Source organism: Antrostomus carolinensis, unplaced genomic scaffold (assembly GCF_000700745.2).
Source record: "Antrostomus carolinensis isolate BGI_N321 unplaced genomic scaffold, ASM70074v2 scaffold30379, whole genome shotgun sequence".
Taxonomy (NCBI): Eukaryota; Metazoa; Chordata; class Aves; order Caprimulgiformes; family Caprimulgidae; genus Antrostomus; species Antrostomus carolinensis.
Window position 1 is genome coordinate 34,838 of NW_010339725.1, and position 14,649 is coordinate 49,486.

The following is a 14,649-nucleotide window of genomic DNA, read 5'->3' on the forward strand; positions in this document are numbered from 1 at the left end:
CAGAAGGAGACAGACAAGAAAAAAATAAGTTGTGGAAAGGCTCACAATGTAATCTTCTCCAGCTCAGCCACGAGGCAGGATTAGTTGTCACTCCTGGCACCAGAATTAGCCCTGACAGACATTTGTGCAACCACTTCTGAAAGCTGTTCAAAAGACAGAAGCTCAGCAGCGAACCAGGTGATCAACTCCATTGCTTTGCAACTCCCCTCCCACTACTGGAAGTGTAAAGATATTTAATTTTTTCATCAGTTTAAGCCTATTACTATTTGTCCATTTTTCTGTGATTTTGCAGAGTAGCCTCCACCCTGCAGCTGTTTTACATACATGAAATGCACCGGAACAATCACAACATGGCCTGGAGCCTTTCTCCAGTGCTATGACTCTTAGCAGCTGTGGTAAAGAAAGCACTACTATTACTGTCATTATGGTTCCTAGCACTTCCTCATTAATACTCTCATTGGCAACATTCAAACCCATGTATTTTAGTCTAAAATTCTGAGTCTAATAAGGAGATACCCAAACTGCATTTGTATTTGTCATATTCAATGAGCCAAAAATGTAATTAGGTTGAAGACATAATCATTGGCGGTAGCTCTTCAGCTCACTAATTGTCATTGCTTAATACTTTCAATTTAATTATTTCCTTTATTGCCAGTCAACTCTCCTCCTTCCAAGAGTTTCCATGAGGTACATCACTCATGCTGTTTGAAGCCATGTTCAATGAACATGATTCCTTACACACAATTAGAAATTGTCAAGAAAAAGAATTGCTGAAAGCAGATTTGGCCTGTCACACTGTTCTTTCTAACTGATGGCTCTCCTTCAGCACATGGGAAAAGTTCTTTTCTTTTTCAACAGCGCACACAAAAGCAGGAGTTCCATTTCTCCAAGGGTTGCACTGCCACCCAGAAAGCCATAGAAAGGATTTTCTAGTGCTATGGATTTTGACTGTAGTCTTGAAAGCCCCTGTAGACTTTCAGAAAAGTTTGCAGATTGTAACTTGCTCCTCACCCCTCTGGGAATGGAGGGAAAAAAAAAGAAAAAGAAAAAGAAAAAAATTCTCTAATGGTATCACAAAGAGATGGAATTTAGTTATGGAAGGAGATCATGGTATCTCTTTTGGCAGGAGACCTCTCAGGAGAGCCTCAAGCAAATGCCAGGGCTGACAAATATGTTCTATGAAAATGAACAGCTGCAAATAATCCTTAGAAAGAGAAGTCTTTGGACACCAAATGATGTGAAACAGGAATGGAATCACAAGAACAAAATGCAGCAACTACAGAGTATCTTGCAGAATAAAACCTGATGTTAAAAGCACCAAAAGGTATCGGCACTAACTCGTAAAATTGGTATCCGAGACAAAAGATGACTGGGCTGAAAGGCAGGCAATGTGCTTATAAACAAAGTAAAATACTGATGCAGAGTCATGGCATGGAACGGATCATTGATTAAATGGATGAGCAATTTGCCACAGTGCATTCCGTGTGCTGCAGGGATATAATAGATGGCTTTCCAAAGTGCTTTGGAATGGTCAATTACACAGTTAAACCATACAGATGTCTGCAGCATCATGAGCTGTTGGAGGACAACCCTCTTGTATTTGTATCTGTCAAAGGGAAAATCTTTCTGTACAGCTTGTTTTTTCAAATAATGAAAGTAGGGAATATGTTTGCATTAAAGCTACATACTCTGTTTTTCAGTTTCATCCACAGTGGTTTATGCTATATTAAAAAATGCAGGACAAACTAACACAAGCACTCACATCACTTGCTTGTCCTGCTGACCTTTCCTTGAAGCCCTGTTTTGCTCCCATGCACTGCAGCTACTGCCATTTGTTCCAATTTTCAGTCATTAATTCAACTAAACAGAAAAAACATTTTTCCTTCACTCAATAGAGAACTAAGAGGCTGTTTTGTTATTTTACTGACTGAAGATCGAGTTTTGAGGGATGAAGGAAATGAGTAAAATGAAAGAAAGAATGAGGTAAAAAGCCAAGAAATATTTCTAATTTTGTCGTAATTGCTTTCTCCGTGGATGGTTATGATAGCTATCACTTCTAGTTCACTGGCTTCTGAAGTGTACACTTTATAAAAAAGATAGAGATTTTTCCAACTCATTGGACCATTTCAGAGCAAGCAGTGAGAAAGTATTCAATAAGAGTTGGACTTGGCACTTTATTCAAAAAAAGTTAATGAAACTGTCTCTTCTGGACAATACAATGCGAAAGTGAACTAGCTGGGGAAGCGCAGTGGTATGGCTAAGCCTGGTATCTTTGTTTCAAGACTAAAATGACTATTCCTGTAACAGAGACGTGCTCTGTGTTTCTTCCTCTATTATGATTAATATTAGTCCTAGTGCAAAACTAAGATCTTTTAAAATTGCATTATACTTTAACCCTTGAAATCCAGGAACCAGGTAACTTGTAATCAAACGATTACCTGTGACAGACTTAACCAGGGAAGAGTTCTCCTCATGGGTAATGAAATGTGCACATTTCTAAAACGCTGTCATATTAGATATCTTTTCTCACTGTAACAAAGAAGTAACTTCCCAAGTAAACACAGCAATGAGACTCTGAAGGGGTAGAGCAGCAAGAAAAAAGCTATTTACCTCCTAATAAGAGTTAATGAATGCAGAGTGGAAATAAGACTTTACATGCAGCTCAAATAAGTAAGAATACAGTTCAAATTGTCCATAACTCAGAAGTGTAATCATGTGCTTTTTCAAGCACGTGAGCAATTCCATTAAACTAATCTGCTTTAATTGCATTAAGCTTAGAGAGACTACTCATATGCTTAAACTCAAACATATGATCAATTATTTCCCTAAAAAAAGAGGCCAGTCAAGAATGGATAATGCAAACAAATGTTGTGTGCAGAGTTAAATGTCTCAAGGTATTTGATTCAGTATTCTATAAACTAAAACATTCAAATTAGCTTTTTGGTGGAAAATGTGTTCCCTGGATGCAAAACATTCTCAGAAAACAGTATCTGTATTATTACACAAAATTATTTTGTTGATAGTCAATAGCTAATCATCTAATAAAAGGTTCAAATATAATCAATCACAATGAAGTGAAACAGCTCATATTCTATACATGTTCAATACGCTTCAGAAAACTACAAAAAGCATGTTCTTAAGTAATTCAAGTAGTAAATAGGAGCTGATAATAATTCTTTGCTCAGCTCTTACCAGTAAACTGCTCTTGCAGAATTAGTTTCAAATACTAAAAAAGTCACCATTTTCACACACACAAAAATTCTTACAGTGACCAATTCCTTACTGTTCAGACTGTCACAGGATTCTATTATGCATTAATTAGCACCTCTGATCATATACTAATTAATTATATTAATTTTATCTTAGATTTGGGGCTATTTTGCAGTTTACATATCATATAAACTTACCCTTTTATGAGGCTTTTTCATTTTATCCTATATTTTATTTTGAGGGTGCTATTATTATTTACTTTAAACAAACAAACAGACATATCCACACAAGAATCTCTGAAACTAGCGTAAAATGTTCAGGAAGATGTTGTCTGGTATCTCCATTGTGACAAGCAACATCTGGACCTGAAGAGGTCAATCAGCCCATAATGTATTGAACTTTATTCTGGGAAAAATATGAATAGGGAAGATTAACAATTAATTACTTTTATGACAAAAAAGGAAATTTGTTCACAACTTCCTATTCTATTTTGGCCTTTAAACATGAAGTTTGGTGGACTCTGCCTTCAGAGCTGAGCACTGGCTCACCCTGATACATATTCTGTACTCGCATTTGAGTCAGCATTTGACAGGACCTGTTGCCATATGGAAAATCAGGAACAATTACTCTAAATAATTACATCAGCTTATTGCTGTCTGTTGCCAAGAGAAACAAGCCTTGTTGGTAATATCCACTTGCGTTGCCAAGTAACTTAATCTTTAGGGAAACTAAATATGCTCCAGTACTAGCACTTTTCTAACAATAAATATCCTTTCTAACTGATATCATCATGGCTCATAGCTGCATCTTTGTTCTGACAGTTTCCTAAGGTAATCTCTGCTCAGTTATGGGTTGGTGCCCTAGGAGGTGTGAGTTACCACACCTGGCTCGAGACGTGCACAGAGATGGTATCTGAGTACGAGCTGGGCTGTCTAGGCTTCCCTCACAGTCACTGGGGAAAAATCAGAACGTTTAAGGCAAGTGAGATGAACACAACAGATGAGATCAACTGCATGGTAGAAGCACCCGTTTCTCCATTGATCAGGAGTCCAGGTGGAGGTGGTGTCAGCTTTACTGAACTCTAAATTTAGGGGAGATGAATCCAGGCCAGATGCTGTCCCATCCAGGCTGCCAGTGGAAATGGAAGCCAGTCCCTGTCAGCATGATTAAACTTTCCCTTTGGTAGCAAAGCCTGGCAAGAGGTGAACCTGATGACGAGCTTGTTCTGTAAAACCTGTAGACTACGATTTTCAGACTACAACGGCTGTTTGTATTTGAACTCAACAACAGCTGTGAGTGTGAGGCCTCTTAGTCAGGTGCTTAAAGGCAGATATAAATATTGGCCTGAGTTACCAAGGAAAGGCAAGCTGGTGCTGGCACCTTCCTCATTCTCCTGCCACAGGCACTTTCCTCATTCTCCAGCCAGTTTTGCTATGCCTTTCAGTTCTTTATCACTTGTAAACTTCAAAACCCTGCTGTTCAAGTGCTATCATCCAAATTGTTGCAGACGGCAACTTACTGTTTCTCATTGTGCTTTCCACTTAAATTTCATTCCAGCTTGAAAAGACAGCACTGAAATCCCTCTTTTTTTTCCCTCTCAAGTTTATTGGATAGAGCAGGCTTCCCCTCCACAGGTCCTTGCGTTGCAGTTCTCATTTTCTGTCTTTGGCTTTCTGAAACCATGAACACAGCCCTAAAAAAAACCCCCGACTTCTGCCTTATGTACCACTTCACTGCAGCAAACAACTGCAACATGGTGACAAGGTGCTTTCTTGTCTCACCACAATCACGTTGTGCCATTTTAATACATCTGTGTTTCTAAGCAGTGCTTGATAAATTCTTTCTACCAGATTGCAGTTTCGCCCATAGCTAATATCAAATGAACTGCACTATCCAGACAGATGCCTGACAGGCCCTTTATTTAAGGCTTATATTGCACAAAGCATTTTGCAGTCTTCAGTGATTCCTCCCTAAGCCAATTGAACTTGTTGATTCAAAAACTACCTTGTAGCCCTTGCTGACAGCAACTTGACAGAAACTACAGAGCTTATTGCATTTTTCTGATTTTTTCTGTGCTTTCTGTCACTGATTCGTTTTGCTGTGCTTATCCACTCTCACATGTTAACAACCTCTAATCAACACTAGGATCTGTTAGCAGTTGGAGACATGGGGGTTTTTTTTTCACTATGAAAAACATTTTCTGTGCAGATGTCAGAACAGAACCCTCTTTTGTTTTGCGCTCATCTTTTTTTTGGAAAATGGTACCATGGATAGAATCAATTCACACTAAACATATAAACTTCTAACCTGTATAAGGAATACTGATGACAAGAAAATGAAATCCAGTGTCACAAAGGTCTCATATTTCTCTTTTTTCCAACAGGCCAGTTACTTCTCATGACACGCTCTGTACATGAAACTAATTCATCATGCCTCGTCACTATGTTGAATCAGGGTATAAATGTCCTCCAAGATCTGATTTGGACAGCTATTCATGTCCTTTACATTTCAAATTTCTTCTGAGGACTCATTTCTGTAAATGATATCTACAGAAAAAGAGGTATTCTGTATGTTCTGTTTAACTTCAACTATAGTTTTTTGAATTAATTTAGTTCTATGAGGAAAGCTGATGTATCAGAGCATATTTCTGCTTAACCAATAATTTCATGATTGAATGCTTTCAGATATCTCTTCCCCTTGATTATAGTTTTTCTCCACCACCATCCCTTTTGTTAGGTCAAATCCTAAAACTATATTTTAACATTTACTTGGTAAAAGGAGCATCTCTTAGCCAGGGTGTCTGGAGAAATCACATTTTCAGTACAGATCTCCACTATTCCAAATCTACAGCTGATAGTATTTGAACTAAGAACATATACTCCTGGTTAAATGGATTTCATCTTATTCCTAGACCAACCATTCATAAATTGTTTTACTTATATACACACATAGTTTTCGTTTTAAAAAAATAATATACATTAGTGTGCAGGGTACAGTGTGTATTAAATCATTTCTCTGTAATACAAGTAAGGAAATCTAAGTACATAGAGTAATCTGTGTAGCTCCTCTTCTATTTATAGAGGAAAGTCTTCATGATTCTAATAGTGTATACAAATTGACATTGACAATATACAGTTATTTGCTTCCTAAAGTTCTACATTTTCTTTGTATTTCTCAAGGTCACAGGGACTCAGCCAAACCTGAAACAACCATTTTAATTCCCATTCTTTTCATTTCACTACAATGTAAATATCTTATAGATTTTTGTGTAGACTTATTTATTGTTTTTCTTTTCCTGTCAGATAAGTATACAATAATTAAACTAACTCCAATTAGGTAACTGTCACCAATATTTGAAACTTAATGGCATTAAAAAAATTACACAAGTAAGCCAAGCATAAAAATTATTCTTTATGACACCTTTTCAGAGCACCAAATCCTTATCATACAATAGCCTGTGACTCAGAAACATTTAACACAAACCATCATCACATTTTTCTTCCACATAAGTTACATAGTCCTTGACTTATATACAGTGACCTTTTGATATTTGGACTAAAGCAACTTTAGGATATAAAATGCAAAACAATATTCAGCATCTTACTTTAAACTCAGTATGTTAAATTATCTTCTTAGCTACCCATATGTAATCCTACAGATTTTAGAAATCAGAATTTGTCCTTGTGTATTCAGGTGTAGCATGTGTCTACCTTAAATTTCCCCTCTAGCCTCGCTAAAGCAATATTTTAAAGACAATACACTCTTAGAGAGGCCACCATCCCAAGAGGCTCAAGGCACCTTGATATAAAGACACAGTTGAATTTAAGCACACATTTAAATCCACCATAAGTCTGTGTGCTTTGTAGTATCGGGAGAGTCTTAAAGATAAGCACATGTCTAAATATTATACTGAACTGGGGCTAGAAACAAGGTTTATCCTCTGAGGGAGCAGAATAGTTCCAATACCCCAGTACAGATTAATGATGCTCTGTGAGATTTATCTTTGCATATAGCAGGAAGAGGAAAGTCTTCATTAACAAAAGGGAAAACCATGAGTCAGCAAATGCTGGAGATTATGATAAGCAGGAAAACACTTTAGCTCATGTTGAACCACAGGTTTCATGCTGTGCAGCATTCAGCATTCATAACTAGCTGCATTCAAGACAATGATGTGTTACCTTTAACATTCTTTGCTTTTTACTAAAGAGGAATTATATCAGTGTTCTGGGAGAAGCCCATGATACATGTATCTATGATATAACATTACTAGTGTGAGATTATTAACTTGTTATAATATAATTTGAATGAGAAAAACTTACTTGAAGGCATTGGCATCTCCATGGACCTTATAGTTGTCTGCACTGATTCTTGAGATAACTCTCGTGACAGCAATGAGAATACCAATATTGACCTGAAGAAGAAGGAACAAGACTTGGTCAGGAAAGTAAGTACTGTCTGTGTCAGAGGTGCAAACTGCCCTAAGAGTGTCTTGTACAAATACAACAGAAAATAAGATCTTTGCATGTTGTATTTATTTGGCAAATGGGGTTTCCAGTTTTGGGCTGGTATGGTCTGACCCTTGTCAATGGATTACCCTCTCCCCACAGAGGGTAGTTCTTGCTTGTGCTTGCTTTCTGTCAGGAACCGTCCTTGCCTGTTTAGGATAAGGCTGGATTCGTACATTGATCCACAGCTAACAAAGTGCTCAGGTTCCCTACTGTACCAATAAATACCCTAAAAATCTACTGCCAGCTGACAAATCAGACAAGAACTTCAGTGAATAGTGGGGAAGACTCTTTCTTTTTGTGCTTGCATGTGCACGGACTTCAGAAAACACCTTTCTTGCTAGACTTCACAGTGTACAATTCCTGTTTCTTACCAAAGTCTGCTGGCAATTTAAGCACAAGATTATTTTAAAACAGCAATGAGGAACATGTTAAGCCTGAACTCCACTCTTCAAAAGCCCTGCTCTTTTTTATGTCAGGCCCAGCAGAAACATCAATAAAATGAAAAGAAGTCCCATCAGAAAATTAGGAAATCTTGAAAAGACTAACACTGAAAATGTTTAACAAAAGAGTTTGCTCTGGAGTCACAGGTGAAGAAAGAAGGAAATCTTTCTCTCTTAAAGGTGTTGTGGCAAAGAATAGCTTGCTGTGCAAAGACCTTGGGTTTAAAGAAAAAAGAGGAGAGACTGTGAAGGTGAAAAACATATTTCCCCCTTCCTGTCCAAACTTAGGTATCAGCTACAAAGCTGATACTTAGCATCAAGTTAAGAACAAGGGTAGAACAAAACTACCCTGAACTATAGAACAAAAAGAAAGAGAAGACTGCAAAATAGTGCTGCTGCTCGGTTAAAACTCTTTAAAAATTCTAAAACTCTTTAAATTATACTATATTTTAACATAAATACTCTAATTCTGAGGATGGGAGGGTAAATTTAAAAATGTTTATGTTTGATGATAATGATTTCCTTACTATTTTTCAAATCTTTTCAAATCACTCACAATTTTAGATTTCTAAGGGCAGATCATCACCTGGTGTAAAGCAGAAGCATAGCTGTGGTGGTTCATTTCTGCCATGGCTTTTTAGCCCATCTAAAGAATACCCTGTGGAACCTAACAGCTTTTCAATTACAAGTGTATTTGTTCAATCAGCTTTACAGAGATGAATAAGAGGTGAAATTCAATGGTCTTGGGATCATTTTCCCTATTCCCACCAAATCATATTTTGTAATTATCTTTTATAAATTCTTTGAGGTGGTAATGAGCATTTTTGAGAAACCCACTTATATGCTAAATATGCACATTGACTGAAGCTGCAAACGATTAACATGAACAAGTTACACTTTCTCTTCTTCCTCTCTTCTCTTTCTCCTCTTTCTCCTCCAAACTCTCCAATTTTCTGCTGCATGACCACCAAATGATCATCATCATTACTTCAGCTTTCATGGGAATTGCACAGAAAATGCCTGTCTGTACCTTTTACTTCTTTCCTGACACATAATCTTTCATCAGCCTTTTTTAGTCTTCTATCTAAAATATCAGTCTACCCTTTTGAACCTTCCTTGTGGATGTCTCACTGACAGTTCAAGTTCATCCTGGCACAATTGCTCCATGATTCCTTTTTCTGATGACTGCGGACAACAGCACACTCCTGCCAGCCTCACAAGCACTTAACCTACTGTTTTCTTCCATTCCTAATTCTTTCTAGACACTCCTAAATTTTGCTTTCTCTGTAGCATTTTTAAAAATATGTGGATTATGCCTAAATAATGTATATTCAAATACTCCTCAAAAAAATTCTATTAAGTAAAAAAAAAAAACCAAAACTCATTCTTCAAATTCTGAATTTTTCACATCTTACAAAGGTCAATAAAAGCTATGAATAATAAGCACCAACAAATGAATACTCAGAATCTTGCAAACTTTCATTCAAACTGAACATGAGCCCTCAGATCTGGTCAGGAAAATAGCACAAGCAAGATAGTCACAAAGGAGACAAATTAGACAGTTTTCTAAAACAGTCTAATTTCTAAAACAAACTGTTCAGCATTTCTAGCTGAATTTTAATTTTTTTATATGAAAGAAATTAAATTGGAAATTAATTTCCTAGGTATTTTGGATGGTCTAAAGCGGAAATTTTAAAAGGCCTTGAGCTTCTCTTGTGCAGTCAGTGTGACTATATCCTTTCCAGGGTGTGTTGATAATATGTTTAAAAGATAAGGAAACACTGATCTAACTGCTGATAAAAAACAAAGTGCTTGTAAAATTAGCAATGAGCCATTACACTCATGTCCCAAAGTTCTATATTTAAATTTCCTGAACCACTTGGAAATTTTTGTTTAGCTATTTTGAGAAATAAGAATCATCTCATCCAGCCTAAATAAACAGATTAGCTACAAATGTCTTCCTTTGTTAATGTTTCAGTAAGTAAAGCCTGGAGGCATTTCCACTGCCCTTATAGTGGGAAATCAAAATACAGCCACTGAATTGTTCCTCCAGTGATTTTTTTTGGCAATGATTTGAAGAGAAGAATGCTTAGCTGATAAAACACTCATTATGCTTTAACCTATAGCGGAATGTTCAAAGTAGGAGAATAAACATTTAGATAAGGGAACTTTATAAAGCTTCTATTTTTTACTTTTCTGAAAGGCCAGATACCAGGCAGTTGCAGTTCTTTTGCCTTAAAATTACACAGGAACTTAGAATATTTTTGCTTGCAGGTATTGGCCACACTCTACTTTTCAAAAAAACATAGCTAATAACATTAGTGTTTGTTTCCTAACGCATAGGGCTCCTTTCAAGGCAGCTTGTCCAACCCCAGGCACTTGCAAGTCTCTGCAAAATCAGCAGGAGCTGCCAGTTCCCATTACTGTAGCTTGATCCAGAGCCCACCAGAGCCCATGGAAAGATCCCAATGACATCAGGAGCTCTGGCTTACTCTAGTGACAACTTCATCTGACTAAAATTGTCAGACCTGGAGGAGAGTTAAATGAGTTAAGAGGATCTCTTTCAATATGTTTTCTCATCAAAAATTTGTCAGACCAGATACAGTGAGACAAATTCTTTCTCTCGGGTTGTTTTGTTTTGTTTTGTTTTTCCAGGGGTTTCTCTTAGATTTCCTCCAAGTCTCATGAGATTTTTGCTTCTTTTTTAGTGCAGCGCAGAAATCCCATGTGTAAAACCCTCTGATGTGGTATGTTGCAACCTAGCCAAAAAAAGGCTTGGCAGCGCAGAAGAACTGAAAAAAAAAGTGGATAAAACATATTGCCTTAATTAAATCCATTGACCAGCTTTCCTCTAAAACCACAAAATATTTCAGGCTCCACTTCAGTTTCGGGCAATGGTACAGGGAATTATAACTGACTCTTCCAATCTGAGGTTTAACATACTCTCTCATGGTGCAAGATAATTTGATCCTTATCATGACATCATTAGGAGCACACCAATGGAATACACTAAATTGAATTATTTTAGACTTCTGTGTACATGACTTCATATTAATGCATGTAGTATCACACCAATCAGAGCTGAATATCAGAGCAAAACTTGGAGGTTGGAAAGGAAATACACAAGAAAAAAAATAATAAATAAAAGGTGTAACAGATCCCTGACTTCTACTCTTTCCTAACATTAATCTTTAATATTTAATTTCTTACAATCTGTCCCCTTGTTTGAAAAATGTTGCATGCCTTTCTGTTGCTTAAATAAGAAGAAATTTAATTTTAAAGTAGTAAAAGTGCTCATAACTGAGTGCTAATAAGAAAAAAATGAGAATCTAAGCAGCGGCGATCTGTTCATTTGTGCTCTAATCCACCACAGCACTCAAGTATCTATGATTTCAATGACTCTGAGGAATCCTACGGTTTGAGGGTCTTTAAACACTATGGGTCCAATTCTGACACTTTTTCCCATGATGAAGGATGTCTAATAAGGGACACAATTTGTCACTTTTCAATTAGTGGACCTACCTGCAGAGTAAGATTCTATTCAACATATGAAAATGTTCCTGATTCTGCACCAGTACATAAAGGAATGAATAAATACCATGAGGCAACAGAACTAAATCATGTATGATCAGCAAGAATAATGGAGAGAGTTGGGGTTTTTTTGATATGGAATATTCATAAGCAAGTATCAGCTGAAGACAGTGATGGCAATCTCAGCCTGGAACCCAAGTTCCATGGAGTCCCATCTGAAGACGTTGGTTACAAAGCTGATGTCCCCACAGCACAGAACTGTTAACAATATGCTAATAAAAATCATTTAGCTCCATAAAAATGCTGTTTATCAGAAAGACTTGTAAAATACCACCAGGAAAATAACTACTTACAAGGAAAATAGAAAGGACTTGCCACTGCAGCCCAATATCTGTCCCCCAATGGCTTGTTCAATGTCTGTAGCACGCCCACTGCTCTGCGTACACAGATGCTTCCCACAGAATTTCCTTAATTCTTCCATATCTATGGAAACACACTAAGGCAGCAGATGGCTGATAACAAACAAAGCCTTCTGCCAGACGTTTTAATGTCTTGTTCCAAAAATTCAGGTGCTTTGTCAAGTTGTTTTGTTTTTTTTTTCCTTTGAAGATGTGTCCCAGGCCCACTTTGGCTGAGATTAGTTTGGTTTTCAAATTTATTGCAAAATTTTTTTCTGAAGTTGTCTTAAGAAGATGCTCTAGAGGCTTGAGTGTTGTGGCTTGGGTGGTGGGGGAGAGGGAGAGAGTGATCTTTAAACCTTAAGGTGCAGGTGGAAGCCAAAAGACCTACACATAGAAGAAACTATTTCATCACATCCCTTGAGCACTTTGGGTATGGGAATCCATATAGGGCTTGGAGGTTCTGTGAACTACTCCCTAGAAAAGTATGTGTGAGTATTTTTCCCCCATCACACCCCCACCACATCATTCTGATTTAAGGCTCCATGGTGTCTATACTGCCTGTGAGGCTGTGACAGGACAAAAGTAGACTGTGTCTGCCTAGGGAGTGGGAGTTGAAAAGAGCAGTCCCTGTTTTCTTCACAGTATAATCTTTTCTTGGCAGAGTGAAACCGTGGATGGAAGTAGTCAAAAACTGCTTTTTGAGGTGTATTTTCATATCTAAACACTAGTTCATGCAACTCGTGGCTAATTTGTTATTTAAAGAGCACAGGCACACATACATACACAAAACAGTGTTTAGCCTTGTTATTTCCCTATAGGCACTAACATATTTTTCAGCTAGCATATTCAATGCCCAGAGAGAATAATTTGTCAGCTAGCTTGCTGCTATTTTGGGCAGAGCTGGGTTTAGACTATTTAACAAATTGCTCTACGTGGATCAACCTTTTGAGCATATTTTTCCTCTTTCTCAAAATATTTGTATCCTACAAGAGCATAACTTGAGCTGTACAAATATTATATACCTAAGAGCCAGACAGTTAAACTCTTTACTTCCATTGGCAAGTAGCTACACAAGCAAATGGTTGAAGGCTGTGCTCTCTCAGGTGAGTAAATGCTTCACTATCTGGAATATTTTGATTAATACCATCTATGGGCAGGAACTGTGAAAGATTTAATTTTACTGGTTGCATCTCTTTTCCTCCTTTGCTGCTGAACAATGGCCAGAAAGCAAGTGCTGAGAAGGAGACGTTTGAATATTAGATTATTTTAATTGCTCTCCAGTCATCAATATCTACACATTTTTGAATATAAACTCACATACAGAAGGTCCAAGGCCAACAAGAAATAAAGTTTGTTGGAACAAAGTCCAGAGCTGTGTAGCCTGTTCTAAATGAGTGATCAACATTTCTTACACATATATGCTTTCACTTAGGTAAAATAAATTCTGCCCTTCCTGTACAGGGACTTTCCAGTGTTGTCATTAATTATTTGATTAAATGGTAACATGAGGCAATTTCTGCCACATCAATATAGCAACTATTTTCATTGTTTTCTTAATAGATGTTTTTATAGCCTAGTTTTTCAGAGGCTGTATCTTGGGTGGAAGATGCTGGACTATGCTGTACTGGGCTGCCTGTAAGAGATGCCTGTCTCCCAGGAAAATGTTAGGGTGTCCTCTCAGCTGCAGTTTAAAATTGCCTGTGATGGAAAAGGTCAGCCAAGGAGCCATGTTCTGCTTGCCAAATAGTTACAGCGATATGCAATGGTAAACACTAGTTCTATATGTATAGCACTCCTTCCTTCTTTTGTCTTGTGAGCAGGATTTGTGAGTTTTTTCTGCATGGAGTTTGGAAAAGTCTCTTTGTGTTTTCCATGGAAATTCTAGCTTTCTTAGGGAAGTACAAGGTACAGCCAGTGGTTCTTTTTGATGCTCCTCCATGCAGGTAGTCTGGATCTTATTTTACCTGACCGTGCTTAAACACCACAGCAGGCAGACTTGGGTCTAGATTTGGGCTCATGCCTTTAAAATCTAAGTACAGTTTTAAAGACAACCTGATTTCACTAATTAGTGAGTCCATTCCATGTTCATACTGCCACTGTGACTTTACAACCTGCAGCAAAAATTGTAGATAACCTGATCAATTAAAGTATTGGAAACAGTGCTGAAGAGGAATAATCTCCCACTTAATCCCTGCAAGCAGCCCTGACTCCTTAAGTGATCACAGTGATTAAGCTACAACTCACTGTAATTTAACGTGTGGGCATAATTAAACTGCTGCAGAGCATTCATGTATCAGCATCAGAGCCATGAACCTGCACTCTCCCCTGGAAAGATGATGTTCATTAGAACTGGCAGAGGTGTCTGCAGCAGCCACCTGAACCCCAGCAAACTCGCCTTGACAGCCCTGCCTTGATCAGCCAAACTGCCATACCTGGCATCCCAAAACCAGAGGAATAGCACCAATTCCTTATCACTCTAAGAAGGCAGGTGCAGCTTGTTACCTTCCCCACAACTCACCCAAAGGGTGACAGCTCATGCTGTTGTTTTATCCCATTCCT

At 37.6% G+C, this 14,649-nt stretch overlaps 1 protein-coding gene across 1 annotated transcript in view; it reads right to left on the minus strand.

The window, feature by feature from the left end:
* The window catches only part of LOC104531157 (adhesion G-protein coupled receptor D1-like), an 80,545-nt gene that overhangs the window by 19,303 nt on the left and 46,593 nt on the right, over positions 1 to 14,649 (minus strand). Inside the window, exon 9 of the mRNA XM_010175961.2 lies at positions 7,530 to 7,621. Coding sequence (XP_010174263.2) covers positions 7,530 to 7,621 — 92 coding nt within the window. The remainder of the gene's footprint in view (positions 1 to 7,529; positions 7,622 to 14,649) is intronic.